Here is a 21,860-nt window from a genome sequence, read left to right on the forward strand (position 1 = left end):
CGATTCATCCCTCTTCCTTTTCACTTCATAGAAGCAACAGAACAAAGTCTGTGCCACCGCACCATCGCGCTTTCTCTCTCTTTTTTTTTTTTCTCTCTCTTTCGCTCCTTCTGCTTTTTTTTTTTGGATGAGTTTATCTCTTGCTCGCTCGCTCTATCAGTCAACACTGCAACTGGAACGGCAGCCTTCCGTCCTTTCTGTAGTTGCCGCTCTCTTGTTTCTCTTTGTGTGTTTTTTTTTTTCTTTAGTTGTACTTCTACCATGTCGCACTCTATTCAAATGCCTTGCCAAAACTCAGACGTGGCCGCGGCCACTTCGGCGGTGGAGACGAACTCTTCGCTGAGTATTGCTAATAACGTAGCCGTCGACGGCCCCAGAGCCGCTGCCGCATCGCTCAGCACTTCGTCAGCGTTTTCTGCGATGCGCAGTGTTGCCTCATGTGATGTGGTGCGCGTCTGTGTGGATGCTGCTGGCGACGCCGCCCCCTCAGATGACGCCTCACCCTTCACTAACGCTCTCCTGTTGTCGGGCGACTCAACCCCGTGCGCAGGTTCATCGATGACGAAGACGGTGGCCAGTTTGCCGAACGTGGCGAGCCTTAACAGCAGCAGCGTCATCGGTCCTGGTGAGATGCTGAACCTGCACGCCGAGCACGCCAACATGGCGACGACGACCTTCTTTTCCCCCAAGAGGAAGGGCACAGAGAGAATAATGACACCAGCAGACAAAGAGACCCATCCACTATCACTTTTGGAACCGCTGCGAGTTACTCAGATTGACGGCAGTGGCAATCAGGTGCAACATGCTGGCGGGGCGGACGTTCTTGCGCAGGATCAACCCGATGCGCCTCCCTCTTCTCCCTTGCTGGAAAAGGGAGGCTTCCGCACGTCTTCCGGCAGAAACAGCGGCGACCGGCAGTCTCATCATCTTCAGAGCGACACGCCAGGTCATATGCAGCTCACACAGATGACGTGCTACCAGTCCCCATTTGGCTCTGCGGTAAGCCTCGGGGAGCAGCAGAGTGGCAATGGCGTCGGTGCTCAGTGGACTGTTGCGCTGGAGAGTAGGCCGGCAGCTGGGTCTGCACAACCAACTGTGGCCAATCGTAATCTTGCTGCTGAGGTCAGTGCAGGCAGGATGGTCACTGCGACGCAGTCTCCACCAGCGGATGCGCGTGCTGTTGCGTCTATAGCGTCAGCCAGCGACAGCAGTGGCATTGTCGCGGCAGCTGCGACCGACGTTGCCGCCTCTACCAGTCATGAATTTCAAGTCCTGGCGACGGTCCCAGCGCTGCTAGTCGGACAAGTGCCGGTGCGCATTCACTGGTGCTGCGCGGCTCACTGGCGTGCAGTGCAGCGCACCGAACGGGGGGCTCAGTGGCCCGTCGATGGCGCCCACGCGGATGTGTATTGCGTGCCAGCCCACCTGCACGCGAAGCAGGAGCGGCGGAGCTTGTCAGCCTCTTGCGCGGAGACTACGTCTGAGGTGGGGAGGCGCGGCGGGGTTGTTTTACGTGCAGGCGAGGGCACCCGGTGGCTCAGTGAATCGGAGGGTGCGGTGGCATCAAAACACTTGGAGGTGCAGACCTTTCCGCCATCTATTTCTCTGCCCACCTCTGCGTTGTGTGTCACCAGTCACGATTCCACCGAGCGCGAGAAACAAGGCTCGCTTCAGACCCGCTCGAGCTTGCCGCACGTGCACAGCCAAAACTGCGCTGATATGCCTACGTGCGAGTTCTGCGGCCGAGTAGTCGACACGTACGACTGTGAGGGCGATGACAGTGAGGCAGCGGAGATGCGCATGTCGACGGTTGGTATGGGGCGGTTGTGCTGCACCCCGTCTCACTCGTTGCAAGACTGTCGTAGCTCTGCTTCGGCAAGAGCGCTGGCGCAATCCTCTTTCAGATCTGTGGGGTGCAGGCCAGACCAACCGAGCATATATTCGCCGCGAATGCTGTCGTCCTCTGAGTCGGCAGCGACGTCAGTGGACTCGGAGATGAGCGGCGCCATCTCACCCTTCGATGTGCAGCTGTTGTCTGACAACGCGCGTGATGAGGCGCTGATGGCAGCGGTCGCACTACTCCAGTAAGACACCTTTCCGACTGCCAATGTGCGGGGTTACATGAAGGGAGGGGGAGACGCGGGACGCCTCATGTGCTCTCGGCCTTCGAGCTGTGCCGATTGCTGCACCGTACGTGAATGCGTACTCTCGTTCTCTCCCTGGCAGACAGGCGCGCGCGCCTCTTGCTGACTCAGGGCCTTGGCATCGCGACAACCTACCACACAGGTGCGGAAGGCGCCAAGAGATTAGGGTGTAAGGATGTGGGTGGGCGGATGAGGGGGGGCAGTCAGTCGAATCCGCTGTGCGGCCTGGCTGCGTCGTCCACTTCTTACCGTCGTTCTCCATTGTTCTCTTCTGTCGTTCGCCTCCCTCTTTTTTTCCCCTTCGCTACGGACAGCGCATATGTGTAGGTGCTCGCTTCGCGTGTGTGTCTTGCGCTTGAACCAGCCCCCCCTCTCCCTCCACACACACCCGTTACCGCTAACTTGTCATTTTCTCTTGCGACTGTTCCTCGCACTTCTGTTCGAGTTTTCTCAGCGACGGTGTGCTTTGTCTTGTCCCCCTCTCTCTCCCTTTGGTCTCTCCTCCACTTGCTCCCTGCGCACAAAACACTCTCAGATGCCATCGCAGACAGACTGGGATTCCCCTCCCTCCTCCCTCTTTGACTCGGAGGCGTATATGCCGCTTGCCGGGAATCTCATCACGCACGTCGGTGTTTCTCTTCGGCCTTTTTTTTGTCGCCCTTCTCGCGGCTTTGCCCTCCTCCCCCATCTTTTCTCTTCCTTCCTCACGCTTGGGCACCCGGCTGTGTGCCGGTGTGCGTTTCTCTTTCTTTCCTAGTTCGTTTCTGCGTATGCTCTTCGGCAATGGGTGGTGGTGGTGGTGGTGGTGGTGGTAGGTTTTTCTTCCTTTTGGTTATACACTCTCCCCTCCTCCTTGTTCCCCCCCACCCCCACCCCCACCCCTCTCCCCGCGAGGAACACGCGCACACACGTGTATGCCCACTCGTTCGCTCTACAGGGGAGAACACGCTGGGCGCCTTTCCTCTTTTCTTCCTCTCGTCTCGCTTTCGGCTTTGCTGTGGACACCGTTGCGTTGTTTTGCTCTGAAGGCGTCTTCCCACCTGAGCGCTCTCTGTCCCTCCCCCACGCTCTGATCCCTTCGTTTTTCTCTTCCCCCCTCCCCCCACTGTACAGTGGGGGGAGGGGGTGGCGCTTTGCTGCTTTCTTCTCCTTTCCCCTTCCCCCATCATCGACGCCCACTACCACTATAGCCAACAGGCCCCTTTTTCTCTCCCAGTGTTCTCAAACGCCTCGCACGTTTGCTCGAGGGGCCATGAAGACAGACGGAGGAGAACAAGCGAGGAGGAGTTCGATTTTTCTCTTCAAAGGTGTGCAGGGGTTTTTCTCTGCCGCCAACTCTTCTTCTTTGCCTTAGTGGCACACTTTTCTCTCTTTTTTTCCCTTTTTTTTCTGATATACACACTCATGTCTCCCCTCATGATGAGCGCGAGGAACAACATGCACGACCACCTCCCTCCTTTATATCGATCCATCTATGGTTTGGGTGGGCATGCCAAAAATCAAGCAACGCGGTAGTTATACAAGGTAGCTTATCTTAAATGGCCATCGCGCACCCCCCACACGCACACCCCCACACGCACAGAAAAGCTCAGGCAAGGGGGCGGGGTGCATGTCTTTCCTCTCTTGTAGGGTTTCTTTATTATTTATTTATATATTTTTTTATTTTGGACGTGCGTTTGAGCGATGGCGCGCTGCACCTACGAGATCGCCTTCGATATATTTTTAAATCAAGGCAGACGCACACGTAGGCATAGTACACCGCAGTAGCGCTGCTAGAGATGTGCGTCTCTCTTCTCTCTCTCTAGAGTAAAAATTTGCGTGTTGTTTTTGGTCAAGCTGCACACGAGGCGGGCCACTACGAAGGAAGGGACAGCAACAAAAAAGGAAGCACCAGCGTGTCAGCGTCTTCACACAACCACCCGAAACGCGTATTGCTGCGTGCACGAGTTCACAAATGAGTGCACACGTTGCACAGAAGAGAAAAAAAGTCAGCTTTAATGGTCATGCGCACACCACAGCGCGAATTCGACGTTCTTTTTTTTTTTGTTGGTACTTTGCTGGCCTGCTCGAGCGTCTTTTCAATCTCTTCTCTTCCCCCTTTTTTCCCACGCCTGCTCCCTCTCCTTCCCTCTCTTGCTCTCTTTCTTCCCCCCTTTTTCTGTCAGTTCTCTTCTTCTCCCGATTGCGCGCTTGTGTACTTCTTCTGATCATGTGTCTCTTTCAGCGCCTTCGAGGTGTCTGTGCGATCGAGCATTTTTGTTTCTATTTTATTGGAAGGTTGTGATCATCTTTACCGCTGTCTCGCTCCCGCCTCACTCCCTCTTTCCTTTCTCTTTGTTGCGGAATGCCAGCGGCGCGCGCGCTCTTTTCTCATGTGTTACTGCGCATGCATGTACCACAGTTGGCAGGGGAGAAACAGAAAACTGGAGAACAAAGCCGAAAAAAAGAATGATGGAAGCACCGCAAAGTGCAGATTCCGCTGCTTTTTTCCTTTCCCCCCTGTCAGCCTTCATTTAGGACCCAGCACACACACACGCAGAGAAGAAACCAACGAGGAACTCAACTACGTGTCTTCTTCCATTACCCTATCCGTTCTTTCTTCACTGCTTTTTTTTTTCGCTTTTCTGTCATATCCTTCTTCATTTCTTCTGCTCAAGAAGAGTATGGATGGGGCGTTTCTTTCGTTTTCGCATTTTATTGTTTTGTCCGCCTGTGCACCTCTTTGCTGCTTTTCCCCCCTCTTTCCCTTCTTGAACAAAGCCTAGCGGATACGTTTGCGTGCTCGTCCCTCTCTCTCTATCTCTTCTGCTGTTCAGCTCTTTTTTTTTTCCGCCCTTTAATCGTAAGAGCAGTAGTTGCTTGGAGTTTCTGCTGCTGCTGCTGCTCCCTCTCCCTCTTTCTTCGTTTTCCAATTACGTCTGTTAGTTTTGTTCGTGGTCTGCGGCTGCCCTTTTTATTCTTCCGTTTGCTTTTCCTCCTGCTCTGTTCTGTGGTGTGGGGACCCACCTTTGCGCCACCACCACCACCCGAGCTTTACTTCTCGGTCTCCGTTGTCTATCTCCGCCTATGCGGTGCGTTTCTTTTTTTTCTTCTTCTTCTTCGGCTTCTTTCCCTCTTCGCCTCTCTCCCTCCGTTTGCGAAGCGTTCTTACCGCCGTCTCCCTCTCTTTCTCTCACTCCCGCGTTGACACAGCTACGAGAGGGCATGCAAACATGAGCGCAGCCGTCTCTCTTGTACACGAACCCCAGAAGACGTTGGCACAATAGGGAGAACACACAACAGAAACGGTATGCGTGCTTGCATCATCATCTTTCATTCAGTGTTCCCCACCCCACCCCTTTACTGGTCTGCTCTTCTTCTTCCTTGTTCCTCTTTGTCCTCCCCTCTCACCCGCTGCGCGCATTTTTTTCCCCTTTTCGTTTGCTTTGCGCTCTGCCATTCATGCCGCTAGTGTGTTACAGATTACACTCCTCCCTCACCTCCCTCTCTCCCTCCCTTCCCTCCTCCCCTCACCTCTAACATCAAGACGTCAGTGCTACGTGCGCATCCACGACTTCCCCCAGGTGCTTCCGTGCTTACGTGTTTTCTTTGTGTTTGCTGCTTTTCCCCTTTCCTGAAGAATCGTCGAGAGGGCGAGTGCGTGGTCATAGACATCAGGAGCTGTTTGACAAATGTTTAGTGTGCCTAGAGAAGTGGGCACCTCGTATGTGCTGAGCACGAACTGTGGCATGAAGACAAGCAAACGCGCCTCGAAGGCGTTCCTGGAGGTGTGGCCACCGCTCCGCATCACACGCCTTTCGCCACCATCGCCCAGAGAGCGATGGCTTTTCAATAGAAACGAAGAAATTCATTGCGCAAGGGCGTACATGCGGCACCCCCATTTGTATAGGGGATAGAGCGAGAAACTCAGCGTCACGCTCGAACTCAAAAAAAAAAACGTCATCGATTAAAAAAAAGTGTACACGACACAAGATGAAATCTCTGCGGTGTTGCAGCATCGAGGACGCCCCCCCCCTCCCCTCCCCCCCCTTCATCGTATATAGTTGCCTCTCGATAGTTATTTACCGGCCCCCCCTCTCTCTCTCTTTTTTTTTTTCGCTTAATTTTCTTAGGCTTGATTTTGTGCGCTATATCGCTGCCAATGCCTTCTCCTCGTGCCTCTTCGTCTTTTCTCTCCCTTTTTTTTTGTTGTATTGTCCTCGTCTGCCCCTCCCCCTCTCCCCCCGTTCTCTGGCAGCTCCATCAAGTCTGAAGGCGCTTACGCCTACGTTTTAATCCTCTTCTTTCTCTCCTCTCCCCTCACCTCGTGCCCCCTCCCCCTTATTCTTATGGGTGAAGTTCGCGAAGAGAGTCACGCATCGATATATAAAAATGCCCACACCTGACGTAAGCAACGTGGAAGGCACACGAGGGCCCTTAAGGCGGAATCTCTCTTCCTTCTCGTTTGCAAGAACTGCCCGCGTACTCTTCTTATTTTCGGTTCGCCATTTTTCCTTTTTTTTTTCTTTCAGTCTCTGACTCGAAAGGGGGGAGGGAGGGTTTCACTGAGCTCTGCCCATCTCATCGCTCTGCTCTGTTTCTCTCTCTCTCTCTCGCGTTTGGTTACGCATAAATAGAGGCTCATGCGTCCAGAACTCGAAGCCCACACGAGCATTCCACCCTTCGACTGTCTCCGTGCGTTTAGGCGCGTATAAACGCCCGACTCCCTCCTCCTCCTGTGTTTTGTTGTTGTTGCTTCCACCATTTTTGCTTCTTGAAGTGGCGCCTTAGGTGCGCACATCTCTCTCTCTCCCTCTGTGTTGCTACAACACCGGCTGCTGACGCTGTTTGTCTGCTTCAGCAACCGATCAAGCGTAGAAGCCGGAACTATACTCCTTTCATCCCCCCTATATATATATATATATTGTATCATTTTTTTTTTAATTTTTACTTCATATACGAAGCTCACATTGCTGTGGCCATTTTGGCCAACCCCCCACCTCCCCTCCATTTTTTTTTACCTTCTCTTTCAGGTACTTGCGCAAGTGCAGCTGTATATCATCGGCTGAGCCGGGACGAGGGCGCGGAAGGAAGGGGAGGAGGGGTGCGTGGGTTGCGGCTATAATCCTCGGCAGCGTCTTCACCACCACTTATCTGCCCCACTCCCTCTTTTGCTCTCTTTTTTTGTTGCTGTTTGCGTGAGGGGTGAGGAGGAGGAGGAGGAGGAGGCGTCGCTTGTCGTACAAGGCTGTAGGCCTCCTATTTTTCGCTCTCTCTTCTACTCCGGTCATTGTTCAGCTCAATTTAGGATTCCAACCTACTTTTTCTTTCGTCTGTACTGATGATGGCTCTCTCTTTCCTTCACTTCTCGCTTGCTTGCTTCGATGCCTCACTCACTTTCGAATTTATCTTATCATTTTACCAAATGTGCAGCCCGAGTACCGATGCTCTCTTCCCCTGCGGTGCTCTAACGCGCTCGAGCACAAACCACGTTTGCCACTTCTCTTCCTTCCCCCCCCCTCTCCTCACCGCACCGCGCTGACTCTCTCGCAGAAGGTAAAAGGGCTGTAGTGGCGCAGTTTCGAAGTCTGCGCCTATGCAACCCTTCACCCCTCACTCCCCACAGCTATGCACTACACGCGTAGAAGGCGGACGGCGGGAGATCTGGCAAGACAGTGAGTAGAGACGAAAACCAAACAGAAGGTGGCACGCACAGACATAAAAGGAAAGAAATCAAGAAAGAGTGCGCGCACTTGCGTGTGTGTGTGTGTGTGTGTGTGTAGACCCCCCCCTTTCATTCTCTCTTTTTCACACCCCGATGGCTTTAGCCCGCTTTCCGAGGGGGTCACGCTGGTGCCGTTCCCCTCCCCCTTTTTCATTTTTGTTCTTTCCCTTTTCTCTGTGTAGGCGCACATGTGCTTGCATGGCCGGTGTTTTGGCTCTTCTTCATCCATGAAATAGACCCTCTGGCCGTTCTTTCCAACTTTCTATGCTCTTGGTGCTGCCGAGCCACCCTCCCCCCACACACACCGGTAAGTCCTCCTCAGCATCGACAGAAAAGCGAAAACATCTATACAGAGACCCTCCAAGGGCGCTGGCCATGCAGTGGTAATTCCACCTTGGTATGACTAGCTGTGGAGCAGCATTGAACATGACAATAAGGTGTTCAGAAGAGAGAAAGGTGAACTCGTGTGTCTCTCGCCCACCGCCGCCCCCCACGTTGGGTGTTTCTTGCTCTATCATCAGTCTAGTTTGCTGGTTTGCCGACAACCACACGGCAAGCTGCACGGACAGAAGCCTCCAGTGTTTTTCAGCCCTGCGCCCTGCTGCGCCGTCTCTCTAGCTGCACCTCTCATCTCGTTCCTGCATCTTTGTCTCCTCCGTCTCTGCCTCCTCACGCGTGTCTGCCATGCGCGCGTCTCCCTCTCCCTCTCCCTCTCCTGCGCCTTATCGCTGCCTCCCCCACGCCATCTTTTTTTTTGTTTCGCACCTTTTCTTTCGATTTATGTATTATACATTTTCCCTCTCCTCGACCTGCTCTCGACGCGTCGACGAAACTTTTCATCGCTCTTGGACGCTTGTAATTCACCCGTGAATGTGCGTGCATGACTGATTCTGGCGTAGAATTCCGATCGCAGCTTCCGTGCAGACCGGTGAAGCACGCATAGATATAACTTCTCCTCCACACCACTACCCCTTCCTGCCGCGACGCATTTCACCTCTTCCCCCCTTGAGCCGCCAGCGCATTTCTGCTTCTTGCACCGCCCACCTGTTTGATCGCTGCGCCTTTATTCGGGCTCTATGTCGAGGCACACTGACACCCACGCCCCCTTCCCCAACTCTTCCTCCTTCCGTCTGCGGTGTCGATCCCTCCCTTTTCTGGTTGGTCCGCTCTTCTCGTTGCTCTGCTTCTAAGCATCGCTGCCCCCTTCCGCCTGTACCTGTGCCGCTGTCGCTCTCTCTCTCTCTGTTTGTTGGTTCCCCTTCTCTCGCACACCAAAGAAGCGGCAGCAAAAAAAAAAGTTCCACGCCGAAGCCTACCGGAGCTGACGCAGCACCCCCCCCACACACACACACACACACACAGCGAAAGTGCCATCTGCGTCGCCTTTTCACTCGCGCTTCCTTTTCCTTCTCTCTCTTCCATTTTCCTCTTGTGATACAGCCGCCACCTCTCCCGCCTCGTAAAACGAGAACCGAGACCGGAACGCGAAGAAAAACGTCAACTACTTTTTTCATCCTCGCTTTGGCCGCCGTCCACTGTTGGCTTCTGGGGCGAGTTGCTCAACCAGGCTCTACGCGACTTGCCTGTTGCCATTCTTTCTGTCATTCCCTTCAGTGGGTTCTCTTGTGGTCTTGTCTTCGCATACACGATTTTATCTTGTCGCTGCTTCTCCCGAGCCGTCACTTTTGTCTTTCATTATTTTGCCTTATTTGTGCCTCTCTCTCTTTTCTGCGTGTGCGTTTAGGACGTGTCAGTGTGGTTTAGTGTGTGGGCTGACACTATTTTTTGACGCTTTTCTATCACTTCCCCCCCCCCCCCCCCACCTCCACCTTCTCTCCTGAGACCATCGCTCACTCGCACAGTGGCCAAGACGAGCCCCCGCGAGAATCTGCCATCACGCCCGTTGGCCTCTTTTCTGCTGAGCTGCTTCACCACCACCAACTTCCCTTTCAGTGAGCGAAGGAAAAGAGTTCAAGAGGCAATGGCCAGCTGTAAGAATTCGTTTTTCACCACCATTCCCTCCTCTCCGGTGGACCCGACCGCCCACCTATGCGATGACACCGCTGCAACACCTACAGTCGTCATCCCAGGAGCAGTAGGAATAACGGCGGACACGAGGAAGATGTCGTCCCCGCACCCGTCGGCAAAGACAAGCGGAGGTCCAACACAGGCCGGGCTATCACAGTCGTATCCACACTCTCAGCACCAGCAGCTGTGTGCGGGCGGTCTCCTTGATCCATTTTTCTTAATGGAGATAGATGAAAACATACAAGTTTCTAACAACACGGCTGCGACGAGCGGCTCACGTACGTCTCTCTCTGGCGACGGCGCTACTATAAGTGCCAAGGACGCAGCCCTCTGGAGCCCACGTATGGGGCATGTGCTATCGACGCATGGAAAGACGATGCGTGAGTCGCTCTCCGCTGGTGAGCTCTATCGCGAGTGTGGCCTCCGCACATCAATGTGCGGTGCGAGCGAAAAAGACGAAGCAGACGACAGTAAGCAGAGGCGTCGGCAGCCATCGTCGTGGCCGTCGTCGTCACGCAGGGACACCGCAGAGTGCTTGTCGAGGGTCGAGGTTGTTGTGCCGGCAGCCGAGGTGACTGCGGCGGAGAACACCAGCTCTACCATCGCAGCAGCAGCGACCGCTGGAGAGGCTGAGTTGAAAAGCCCTGGCAGAAAGAGACGCTCCGTGTTGACCGCGTGGGTAACGTCGTGGACATCGACTAGTAGGAAGGCAGGGGCACCGCCCACAGGCTCGGGTTTGGCAAGTCGAGGAGTGAGCGACTTCTTAGCCCCTCTGCAAACCTTTAGCTTTTCGCACTCGCCACCCAGCTGTGACCACTTCGATACTCCACAAGGTAACTACACACCTGACTGCGAGACTACTCCACTGCTGCCCGAGAGGGCTGACACTGCCGTGAGCGCCAACTCCTCGAGCATTAACCTCTACGCCCACGAAGCACAGGGAAGGTCGACGAAAGCGACGGAGAACAGCGCCGACACCGGTGGGTCGACCGTCGGGTCTGCGGTGAAGTCATTTATATCGTTGATCAGGCGGCGCCCCTCGTCCAGCACGGCCTCGCCCCACACCGCGACGCCCGCAGGAGACGACGCCGCCAATGTCGAGCGGCACCCGACTGGAGTGCCACCATATTTTATAGAGGAGGTGTCGTATGGCGTGGAGCAGGACGTGCTTTGCGCGCATGATGACGACATGCGCGTCGTGAACGACAGCGCCGTGACCCTGATGGGGAGTACCGACTGGGGACGGGATGCCGTGGCCGAAGAGCCGGCTCTGCGGGTCTCGGCCGCGAACAGGTGCGCACAGCGCACAGGATGGTCGGTGGGCCTGCTCCCGTTAACTGCGTGGCTGTGCGGCAGCTCCGCCGTGGGGGCTTCACTTTCTACGGCGTTGTGGAGGGCGGCCGTTTGGCCAAGGCCAGTGCCGTTGGCGCCGTGTCTGTGCGTTTCCGCACAGGCAGAGCAGCATGCAGCCCAGGAGGCGTCGACGGTGCTGGCAAGCGAGGCGGCGATGCCGGGGAGCTCTGTAAGCCATCAGCGTCACCCTCCCCCATTCACTGCCCCTGCCCTCTACACATCGCCGCCTTCGCTCTTGGCGTGCATGCCAGTACCGGTGTCGACTAAAGTGTCGGCGATGTACTGCTGGGCAGAGCACAATCGTGTCTCGCTATCCTCCCCCGCCCCATGCTCCGTTTCCACCTCTGAGCACCTCTGTGCAGTGCCGCCATCGTTAACAACAGGCTCGACCCCGTTGTATGCGTCATCGATTCTGGGCTTGGTGCCGGCATCACTAGCCGATCACACTTCTCTTGAGTCTGCGGGTGTCGGGCACATCACCTCAGCTCCATCGTGTCCGACTACCGCCGCAGAAGGGGTGGCCTCGCGGCAGTCGTGCGATGTGTGGCGTCTCGCGCGGTGCTATGCCCACTTCGAGCGCGCTGTCGAGCAACGCGGCGACGACGGCGTATGGTCAGTTCGCGGCACTAGCTGTCTTTCGGCGTGGGAGTCAGTAAAGCTGGTGGTAGATGCCAGCGTTGCTAGAGCGGATACGGAAAGCCGTCTGTGTGACGGCAGCGACAATGGTGGCGCGTGGCCGCTTGCTACCTTTGATCTTGATGGAGCTTCCGATACGCCTGGTGCCTCTACCCCGACGTCTCCGCAGCTCACCTCGGCCTTCCCATTTTCCTCCGTGTCGGCCGTCCTTCGTGCCGAGAAGGACGAGGAGGTCTTTGCCCGCGCTGCGATGTGGGCATTGGAGCAGATGAGCGGGGAGTGTTGAGCTTTTTTCTCCTTTCTTGTGTGATGCGCACACCGATGGATGGGCACATTATACCCCACCGCGCGCGCGATGAAGAGCCAGGGAGGGAAAATGGCGCATAACCACAACGGCGCAGCTCCATGGTGACCAAAGAAGGGTAAGACAGGAGCTGTGGTGGACATGGCGTTGCACTACAGCCGCCTTTTCGTCATTTTCGATGTATATGCCTCCCCCCTTTTCAGCTTGGGTCCCCCCACTATTGACAGCGCGAGCAAGTGCAGTGCAGTAGCGCCCTTGACACCAAACAGCGTTTGAAAATCGGCGAGGATTCTGAAAGGACGGCACACGGAGTGGAGGTTGCCCAATTAACAGGGAACCAATACGGGGGAAAAAAAAGAAGAGCTTCATGAGCACGCGCTGCCCAACCTCTAGCCCTCCCTCTCCCTCTCTTTCGAGTGAAGAGCACTGGTAGCGAAAGCGCATCCGCGCCCGCACTCAATACACTGTCGTCCTCGCTTTTATTTTTTATTATTATTTTTTTTTTTGTGTGTTTTTCCTTTGTTTGTCTCGTTCTGTCTATGATACCGATGATCTCTCATAGCCCGCAGCTCCTCTTCTCGTGTTATCGCGTTCGTGATGGGGGTGTTGGCTCAGCTCTGCCGCTACGGAAGGCAACAGCCCAAACATGAGCATCGTTTTCTCCTTTATTTTTGGTGTTTTGTCACCTTCATAGAAGCGACGAGGAATTCGGCAAGGGTCCTTTTTTTTCCTATAGCTCGCACTGCGCTTCTTTCTCCTGAAGAGGCCCCTCCCCCCCCCTCCCCCACACACGCTCCCTTTTCATTTTGCTTTGCATTCCTGCCTGGAACATCTGCCATCTGGCTCGTTGCCCGCGCGTTGATTGCTCCCCCTTCGCCGCGGATTACGTCTTGTTATGTTTATTATTATTAGTAGTTTTCGTGTTTTGTTGTTTGTATTGTTTCTGCGTTGACTGCAGCCCCCCCTCGTCCTCCTCCTCCTCCTTCATCGTGTGCGTGCGTGTCTGTGCCTCTTCCTTTGATCCTTCTCGCGCACACCGCCCATATTGTCAGGTGCATCTCACGAAGAGAGAAGGCGTGCGCGTGCTCCTTTTTTTTCTTCGACTTTGCGCTTGCCGTGCGATGCAGTCATGGAAGCCTGTCTGTGTATCATGGCCCTTCTCGTGTACCTGCCTCTCTGTCTCGCTCTCTTGCCCGAGGACGTATGCGCTCTTCCGTCTCTCCCTGCGACAAGTATCTGAAAACATGAAGGGAAAGCGGGCAAGTTAGAGCGTGAGAGAGAGAGAGCGAGCGAGGCAGCGCGGCGTAATTCATAGACCACCCCACAAAATCAACAGATGAGTAAGCACATTTATGATAGCCAACGGAGAACCAGTGATCGTACGCAAGGTAGCGTGATCTGCTTTTTCTTGAAGCACGTCGTGACACTCCCCTCTTCCCCCCTCCACCTACGCTGCCACTTTCCCTCCTGCACCCTGCGGTCACTCTTTTCCATCTCTCTCTTCACGTGTCCCTTCGTTCCTTTATAGGTGTGTGTGTGTGTGTGTGTGTGTGTGTGTGTGTGTGTGTGTGTGTGTGTGCATTATTCGTTTCTCCTTTTGCAGGGCCGCCTTCGCCTCTCTTCTTGCGCCCCCTTTTTTCTCTCTCATTTTTTCTTTTTTTTTTTACGTTTTGGTGCTCGAAAAAAAAAACACACACGTTTGTCTCCCCCCCTTTTTTTCTCTTTCTTCTACACTTGTCTTTGAGGACCTTTTCAAACGTACGCTTGCTCCTAACCGTATGCGCTCCACCGCCCCCAGGACCTCTGACGGTGTGCATGTGTGGTTGGTGCCAGTGGGCGACACAGCCTGTGCCATGTTCGGTCTCATGTACGTTTCTCTGCGGCGATTTATTATGCAGGCCGACCCCCAAGTGCATCTATGCACAATCGTGTCTCTCTCTCTTTTTTTTTCTTTGTTTGTTTGTTCCCCTTTCCGTTTCGCTTTGCTGTTGCTCTCGCGCTGGGTATTCCTACAGATATGCGCTTTCTGTTTAGTGGGTCTCAAGACTGTACATGTGCGCGCTTTCCGTCCCTCTTTTCTTCCCCCCCCTTCCCCCTCTCTCCCTGAGCCCTTGCCTCGCCTCTTTCTTTTTGGAGCCTTTTCTTGCATTCCTGTCTTGAGGCGGGGAGTGTTTTCCTCGTTCCGTTGTCCGCATACATCTTCACATGGATGTTCCAGGTTATTTCTTCTCGCTCTTTCCTCCCCCTTGTTGAGCTCTTTTTCGTTATCCACTTTGATGTTGCACATGCCTACCACTACACTGTACGTGGGCGGGGTTCCATTGTTCACCTCCCCCACCCCCACCCCACTTCCCCAGGCTTGTTGGTTTGATCTTCATTCTTCGTTATTTCTCATTTATTTCTTTTTCTCTCCCCTTTTTCTTTGCTCAGATTGAGGTACCGACGTATTTTGCGTTTCCATCCGAATGAGCACCGTTCTTCCTCTCTTTCTTTTTTTTTTCTCGCTCTTCTTTCGCTCCCTCCTTGGAGGAATGCGTACGAGACTCGCTCCTTCGCTCGTTCTCGCTCTCCCCCTCTACGGAGAAACACATGTATACACGCGGGGTACATAGCAATCTAACGAATGACTCGTATGTATCCCCTCCCCCCTTGGGTGTGTACGTGCACATGCACGGCTATTCTCTCTCCGCATATTTCTATGCATCCTGTACCCATATGCCCACCCCCCTCTCTCTGTCTCTCTGCGTCTCTCTGCCTCGCGCCCCCCCCCTGCGCCTCTGCGGTTTCGGTCTTTAAGTACCTCTGCGTTGGAGGGTCTTCTTCCGTCCTTTTTTTTCTCTTTTCGTATCTTGTGAATCCTCCTCCTCCTTCGCTGCTATGTTTTGCCCATGCACCGAGCGTGTGTGCGCTTTCTCTTTTTCTCTTTCGCATCGCTGTCCTGTTCGTGCTTTCTTCGCTCACTTGTATGCACCCCATCCACCCCCACCCCCACCCCCTCGCTTGTGTGCGGAACTACATGAGTGGCCTATAGCCCAGTGGGTCGGCATTTTTTTTTCTTTGTCCGTTGTTGGGTCTGTCTTATGGATGTTCCGTGGGGAGGGAGTCGATTATTTAGCCCTCACTTTCCTTCGCTTGGCGCCCCTGGGCGTTTACCCTCTGGGCTGACATTATTTGTCTTCCCGTTGCGTGGTGATGGAGGTGCTGGCGTGCCTCCGTCGCTTCTTTTCTCTTCTTCTTGTTGTTAAAGCTTCGTTTGTGTTCTCCCCTCTCCCTCCTTCTCTCTGTCATGCTCGTTGCTGCTGTGTTGGTGCTGATCTGCATTTCTTTCTTCGCCGTTTCTCTCTTCATTCTCTCGTGTGTGCCTCGCACCCCCCCGCAGCACCCAACTTTCTCTTTCGTTTCTTTGTTTCTTCGTATTTACCTCCTTTTTGTGTGTGTGTGTGAGTGTTCGATCTCTTCAGGGTTGGAACTGCGTAGTGCGTCAAGAGACTATACCTCTCTCCTCTCCTCCCCTCTCCTCTCCTCTCTACACCGTACTTTTATCCACTGTGCAACGCTGTCTTTCTCATCGTAATCGCACATACAACCACAACACTCACACACGCATGAAGAGGACGAAGCAATACACAACAAGGCGAATGGCGTGCGCAAGTATGTTACGTGTGCTGACAACAAAGACTCCTACACATGACCGCAGGGAAAAAAAAAGGGAGAGAAAACCATTGCCGAAGCCCCGGACGCATTCTTGTCTTTCTCTCATCCCCTTGTTCCCTTGTCTTTCTCTTGTGGTGTCTGTGAACACGCCGCCTCCTCCTCCTCCTACCCTCCGAATAACGCAACAGGAGTGTAACTCTTCTGCGGTGCGTGTAGGTAATTCCCTCCACACACCGCATATCTTTGAGCGCCGTTTCATCCAAGCCCCCCCCCCCCTCTCTCTTTCTCTTTCTAGCAAATCCGATTCGTATGAAAGGAGACCACGAAAAAAAGGAAAAGAGGAGGGTGAGGGGAGCGAGGTGAAGTCCATGCGCTCATATACACCCTCATGCAGAGACACACACTCACAGAGCTCGCTCTCCCCCCTTTTCTTTTTTCTTTTTTTTTTTTTTGGCCAGTGCACATCTGTCTCATCATACCCTCCCCCCCTCTTTGCCCTCTACCCATCGCCTCTTGTTCGAGGCAGTGCTCCGGCACCGTTACCTCAAGCACCTGCAAGTGGTTAAACAGGCAAGGAAAGGGTCGAACGGAAAAGTACGGGAGGGCGCATACACAAGCGCCTTCACAAGCGCCTTCACGAGGCACAATCGAAAAAAAAAAACGAAAACAACAGAGAAGCGGAAGAGGGTGGGGGTGGAGGGAGAATTACCGGTGGAAGCAAAGGTGAGGAGGGGCTGAAAGGGCTTGGAAAGGAAAAGCATGGGTGCCTTGTGAGGGCGTGCGCCTCAACGCATGCATATTTGTGCGCGTGTACTTGCGGCTGCACTTTGTGGAGGCTGTGGGTAGCCCGACTCGTGCCCCTGTTTGTTCGCTCTGCCCTGCCCCATCGTTTGACCATTCCTCCTCGCACGCCCACACGGGCATACACACACCCACACACACACACACACATATATATATATATTAGCCATTGCCTCTCGCTCCCTTCTTTTTTTTCCATATTTAGCCTTTTTGCTTCGTCTACACCGAGCTTGTTTTGCACTTGATGGTGTCACACGCTACCCTACCCTAGCCCATCTCCATCGTGACCCATTCACCAAACTCCGTCCCTTCAATCGCCAGCACAGCTGATCCTCTCTCCATTTTATTTTCCTTCTCGCACTCACGTGCCTACGAGGGATTACTGGACGTCCCTTCAAGACAACCTCACGGAGTCGAAAAGGAGAGAGGAGGAGGCGGAGGAGGGGCGGGGGCTAATTAGACACGCACACGCACCCATGCGCGCTCGCATAAAAAGCCACTCTTTCACCACTCCTGCCTCGTCTCTCTCTCTCTCTTCTTTCCCCGTTTCCTTTCGCCCTTTGAATGAAGCGCTGGCCAAAGTACATGGGCGTGTGTGGGCGCTGCTGCGACGAACCTCGAGCACACCCGCCATATATACGCCACTCCCCCCCAAGCAATCCGCAAATCACCATCGACGCAAAAAATGTGAGCCCAAGGAGACGCAGGCACCCCCCACAGCGATCGTGTCGGTTGCGCGCTCACTTTCTCTGTGCTCCGTCTTTTGTTTTCGACTTCCCATCTCTGCCGCCTTCCTTCTCTTTTGTCTCTCTCTCTCTATGCCGTTCTACTCTGATCGGGTGGCCTCGTGCGTCCACTGCTTCCGCTCTCTCGTCTCTCTCTTTCTCTCTCTTGTGTGTGTGTGTGTGTGTGTGTTCTTTTCAGAGGTTTCTCGCCTCCTCCCTTCTCCTCGTCCGTCAGCAGGTGTGTGGCGGTGCGTATTCGGTTTCTGCAGAGGGAGACCGCACGAAGACAGACGGGGGGAGGGGCAAACGTAGTGAGACCGTCTCCCTCTCTCCCCCTCCCTCTCTGTCGTCAGTCTTCCCAAAGTCGCCTGATTCGTTTTTCACCTCCGCTCCGTCTCTTCCACTTTTCTCACTTTTCAAAGGGTGCGTGGTGGCATGCCGGCTTGCCGTCTCCATCTTAGCCTAGCCTAACGGACGGCGTGCAGCGGTGTCGTGTGTGCGCGTGGGCCACTGTGGGCTCTATAATCTGGAAGCTGCAGGCGATATAATGCCCCGCGCCCCCCTCCCCTTCCCCCAGTACAGGCATCACCGCAACTTCCCCCTCTTTGAACTGCGCCTCAGCGCTGCGACTCTCTTGGAAGAGGAGGAGAGAAAGCCGTGAGGGAACACAAAGGGCGAGCCACGCTCCAGCCCTCTTGGCTTCCACCACTTTAAGCGCACTTCTTTCGTCTTCGCTCTTTCGAGTTGCTTCTCCACTTTCCTTTTCGTTTCCGTCGGTGGCTGCCCGAAAAGAAGTGGACGGAGACGTTCTGCGCTCCCCCCTTCTACCCCCTTTCTCACCTCAGTCTTGCTCTTCCCTCTTCTGGTTGGTGCCCTTGCACGACCCCTTAGATATACCCAGGCTTGCACACGCACACCCGCACAGGCTGACAAAAAGATGGCCTGGTTGTGCATGTGCTATCCACCATTGAAATCACTCCAGGAACGTATGCGTATGCGTGTGTGTGTGTGCGTGCCCCTCTTCCTTCATTTTTTACTTGTGTCACCCTCTATTTTTGAATTTCGGTTGATCATCAGTATACCTATGAGTGCGTACTCTCCTTGCCTCTTTCCCTCTCCTGTTGCCGGCTTGTTTGCTTGTTTTTCTCGCTCTTAGTGCCTTTGCCGATTTCATTGTGCTCCCCCCCCCCCTCTCCCGTCCCCCCACCACTTTTTTTTTTTGTTTGCCGTACTGATGTGCGCTTTTTTGCCCATATTTCTTCGTCTCCAGCCGTTGCCTGTTTGACGATTCGCTTTTTCGTTTTTTTTTTTTTTTTTTTTTTTCGTTTCCCTGCAGTTGCTGCCCTGGGCCCTGCGTGGCGACTCTGATAATACACAGGCAGTCCGCACAGAGAGGCGATCCCTTGTTGTCGTTTGTGCGTTTCCTTTTTCTTCTTCGTTTTCTTTCGCCAGTCTCCCACCGTCTTGTTTGTCCCCCCCTCCCCCTTCCCCTTCCCTCCCTCTTTCCTCCCTCACACCCTTGTGCGTGTGCTCGTCTCTCTCTCTCTTTCTCTCTTCCCTCTTGCCCCACTACCCTCATTTCGCCGCGTTTGCTCTGTGTTCACCATCGTGATCTCCTTGCACACCCCCTCCCTCCCCTTCCTCTATTGTGCGCATGCGCTTTGCCTGTGCGGTCTTGACGCGACGCTCTCTTCTCTTCCCTCCCCCTCCTCTTGCTCTCTTTTGGCGCTTTGCTTTCCGAGACGCTCGTTTTGTAGGAGGAGAGGGGAGGCGCACCCATGCACGGACAAGCTGAGGAGAGAGCGCGCGCGCGAGGGAGAGCGACGCATTACTGGACTGAATTGCGCTCTTTTATTCTCCCTTTGCTGTTTTTCTCTCAGATGCTGGGAGCGTGTGCACACGTATCGAGTGCTCTTGAGCATACGTTTTAGCAGGTGAGTGCACATGTATCGCTGCAAGGGTCGTCTCCATCTCTCTCTGCTCTTCACTTTTCGTCCCCTCTTCGCTTCCCTGTTTAGCGCTTCCTTCGGACAAACATGCGCCCGCCCTCCCCCCTTCTAGCATATGCGTGTTAGCGTGTGCGTTGTGAGGCAGCCGCATCCTTCTCTTGTTGTCACTGTGTGGGGGAGGAGGGAGAAGGGAAGGGAGAGCGGACGTGAGAGCGAAGCCACCTCACCGGAAAGCACCGTCGAACACATACATGTAGAGCAAATCAGTCACATGAGCGACACGAAGAGAAGCGAACACAACGAAGAAGCAAAGGTGTCTCCGTGAAGGTCATTTCATGGTAGACTTGTGAATGAGAAGCGGCTGTGACGCATCTTCTTCCTGGCGAACTAACGGCAGCGAGCAAAAAAAAAAATGCAACGAAACATTCAACCCACTACAGGTGTGCATGCGCGACTATCCTGTTCGCTCTCGCTCTGTCCCCAATCTTCTCCTAAATAAGGAGAGGTTATGGAGGTGCGCTGTAGCTTCTTTGCATGCATACAGTGCAAGGGCGAAAGATAAGCAAAGACGCGGGAGCAACGGCAAACATGTGTATCATCCCTCCTCTCATCTGTTCCCTTCTCTAATTTCTGTGTACCCATGGTGATGATCCTCTTCAATTCTTCTCCCCGTTTCCATGAGCAACACATACCCCCCTCCTCCCCCTCCTCCCACACACACACACACACACCTACACCCATGCACGCTGGCGCTTCTCACCGCGAAAGGAGTGTTTGACGGAGCACCGCAAGGCGAGTTGGCGCGCAAGGACGAAAAAAAGGGAGAAGAAGAGGCCGACGTAATTTGTGGCCCGCTGCCGCCATAGTCGCTGAACAGGCGTATGCCCAAACGGCAGCTGATGAAGACGAAGCCAACCGCATTGACACAAAGGAAAAGCGGGCGCTCGTGGGCAGAAGGGGACAAAAAAAAATGGAGAGACAGACGAGCAGTGCAAAGCATAAAGGAGAGAGCAAGCGTGCACATAGAGGGTTCGCACATCAGCCCCTCCGACAAGAGGCAGCTTCTCTTCTCCTCCCCCCTCCTCCCCTCCTCCTCCTCTTGCTCTTGTGCTGCAAGTTTCTATTTCACCAGTTTACAGGCAATCTCACATGCCCATTCACATTCTCGTTTCGTGTTGGTTTCGCGCGCGCGCTCTCCCCCTCCCCCTCCCCCTCCCCCTCCCTATCTCGGTGCTTCTTCAAGCACTTGCAGCTTCCTCTGCCTGTCTGTCTCGCCTTCTTCACATTCTCCGCTGACGCTCTCTCTCTCTCGCGCGCGCGCGCACACCCACACCCATACTTCGCTCCCCCTTTATTCTTTCAAGCTGGTGTAACATCACCCTGCTATCGCGTGATACTTTACCGCCGCACCTTCTCTGCCTTCTTCCTGTTCTCGAGGGGCCTGATTCTGTGCCCGCCAGCTGACGCCAGCACAAAGTATACTTACCCTCGTACTCGCACTCCCACTCACTCGCTATTGCTAACATGCATACTCGCTCGGAGAGAGAGAGAAAGACTGCGGCCTATTGTATCCTCATAATCACCGAAAAAAGCGAAGCGAAGAGTGGGTCTAGTGATCTGGGCACATGCACAGGTGTGCAGATCGTTGGATTATTCTGCTTTCCTTGATTTGGTTGTCTGTGTCCGCGAGTGCGCCCCGCCCTCCCCCCGTTTCCAAGAGGTCAAAGTGTGGGTGAATCGGATTGGGCCATTGTCGTGCTCAGCAGGAGCCAAGCCATGTGCCGTCTTCGCTCACTTTTCGTTTGAGGCATCGTCCTTGGTCACCTGGCACGTGTGCCCAATCGTCCTCTGCTGTTCGGTGCCTGTTGGTGTAGCAGGTTTGCTGTGAGTGTGTGTGTGTGTGTGCTCAATTCAATAGGCCATCCCCCCTCCCTCTTTCTTTCCCCTCTGCTCTCTGCGTGCTGTCGAGTAGCTGCGTGTGGTGTGCGCTTTGTTTTCTTTTTTCCCTCCCTCCCTCTCACCCCTCTTCCCTGCGTCGCCGGCTCGCTGGCGCTGCTTCCCATTATTTGTTTCCTTCTTTGTTGTTGTTGTTGTCTCTTTCGTCCACTTTCACGCTTCTTTCTGTCTGTCTTTGGTGGCCCTCGTCCTCCTCTCTCTCACTCACTGCCCCCCTCCCCCCTCTCCCCCTCTCTTTCATGCACACATGTACACCCACATCGGAGTACTCGTTCATTTTATTTTTTTCCCTGCTGCTTGCCGTGTTGGTCCTCTGCCTCTTCCACCCTTTGCCGCTGCGGTGTACTCGCACTCGGACTTGTTCTTACGTTCTTGAGGTGCCTCGGAGACGTTCCTGTGCGTCGTCTCGCACACCTCTACAGAGCAAGCGGAAGAGGGAGGAATGGGGGAGGGGGGCACTCACTGGGTACCACGCCGATCCTAAATTATTCCTTCTCCAGCTCACTGGCAGAGACAGGGATATTTCTCTGACCCCAATCACACACCTCCAGTCCGTGATGGCGCTAACCCTTCGTTCGCTCGTCGCATTTCTTTTTTTTTGGGGGA

The 21,860-nt window shown here is 54.3% G+C and overlaps 2 protein-coding genes across 2 annotated transcripts; both read left to right on the plus strand.

Moving 5' to 3' along the window:
- Window positions 1-261: 261 nt before the first annotated feature.
- Window positions 262-2,088, plus strand: LBRM_12_0560 (hypothetical protein, unknown function; the record flags this gene model as incomplete). Its single annotated transcript, XM_001563056.1, has 1 exon — window positions 262-2,088. The coding sequence occupies one exon, from the start codon at window positions 262-264 to the stop codon at window positions 2,086-2,088; it is 1,827 nt and encodes a 608-aa protein (XP_001563106.1).
- Window positions 2,089-9,829: 7,741 nt separating this feature from the next.
- Window positions 9,830-12,151, plus strand: LBRM_12_0570 (hypothetical protein, unknown function; the record flags this gene model as incomplete). Its single annotated transcript, XM_001563057.1, has 1 exon — window positions 9,830-12,151. The coding sequence occupies one exon, from the start codon at window positions 9,830-9,832 to the stop codon at window positions 12,149-12,151; it is 2,322 nt and encodes a 773-aa protein (XP_001563107.1).
- Between the last annotated feature and the right edge of the window lie 9,709 nt (window positions 12,152-21,860).

The sequence above is a fragment of the Leishmania braziliensis genome, chromosome 12, assembly GCF_000002845.2.
Source record: "Leishmania braziliensis MHOM/BR/75/M2904 complete genome, chromosome 12".
In the NCBI taxonomy this organism is placed as follows: Eukaryota; Euglenozoa; class Kinetoplastea; order Trypanosomatida; family Trypanosomatidae; genus Leishmania; species Leishmania braziliensis.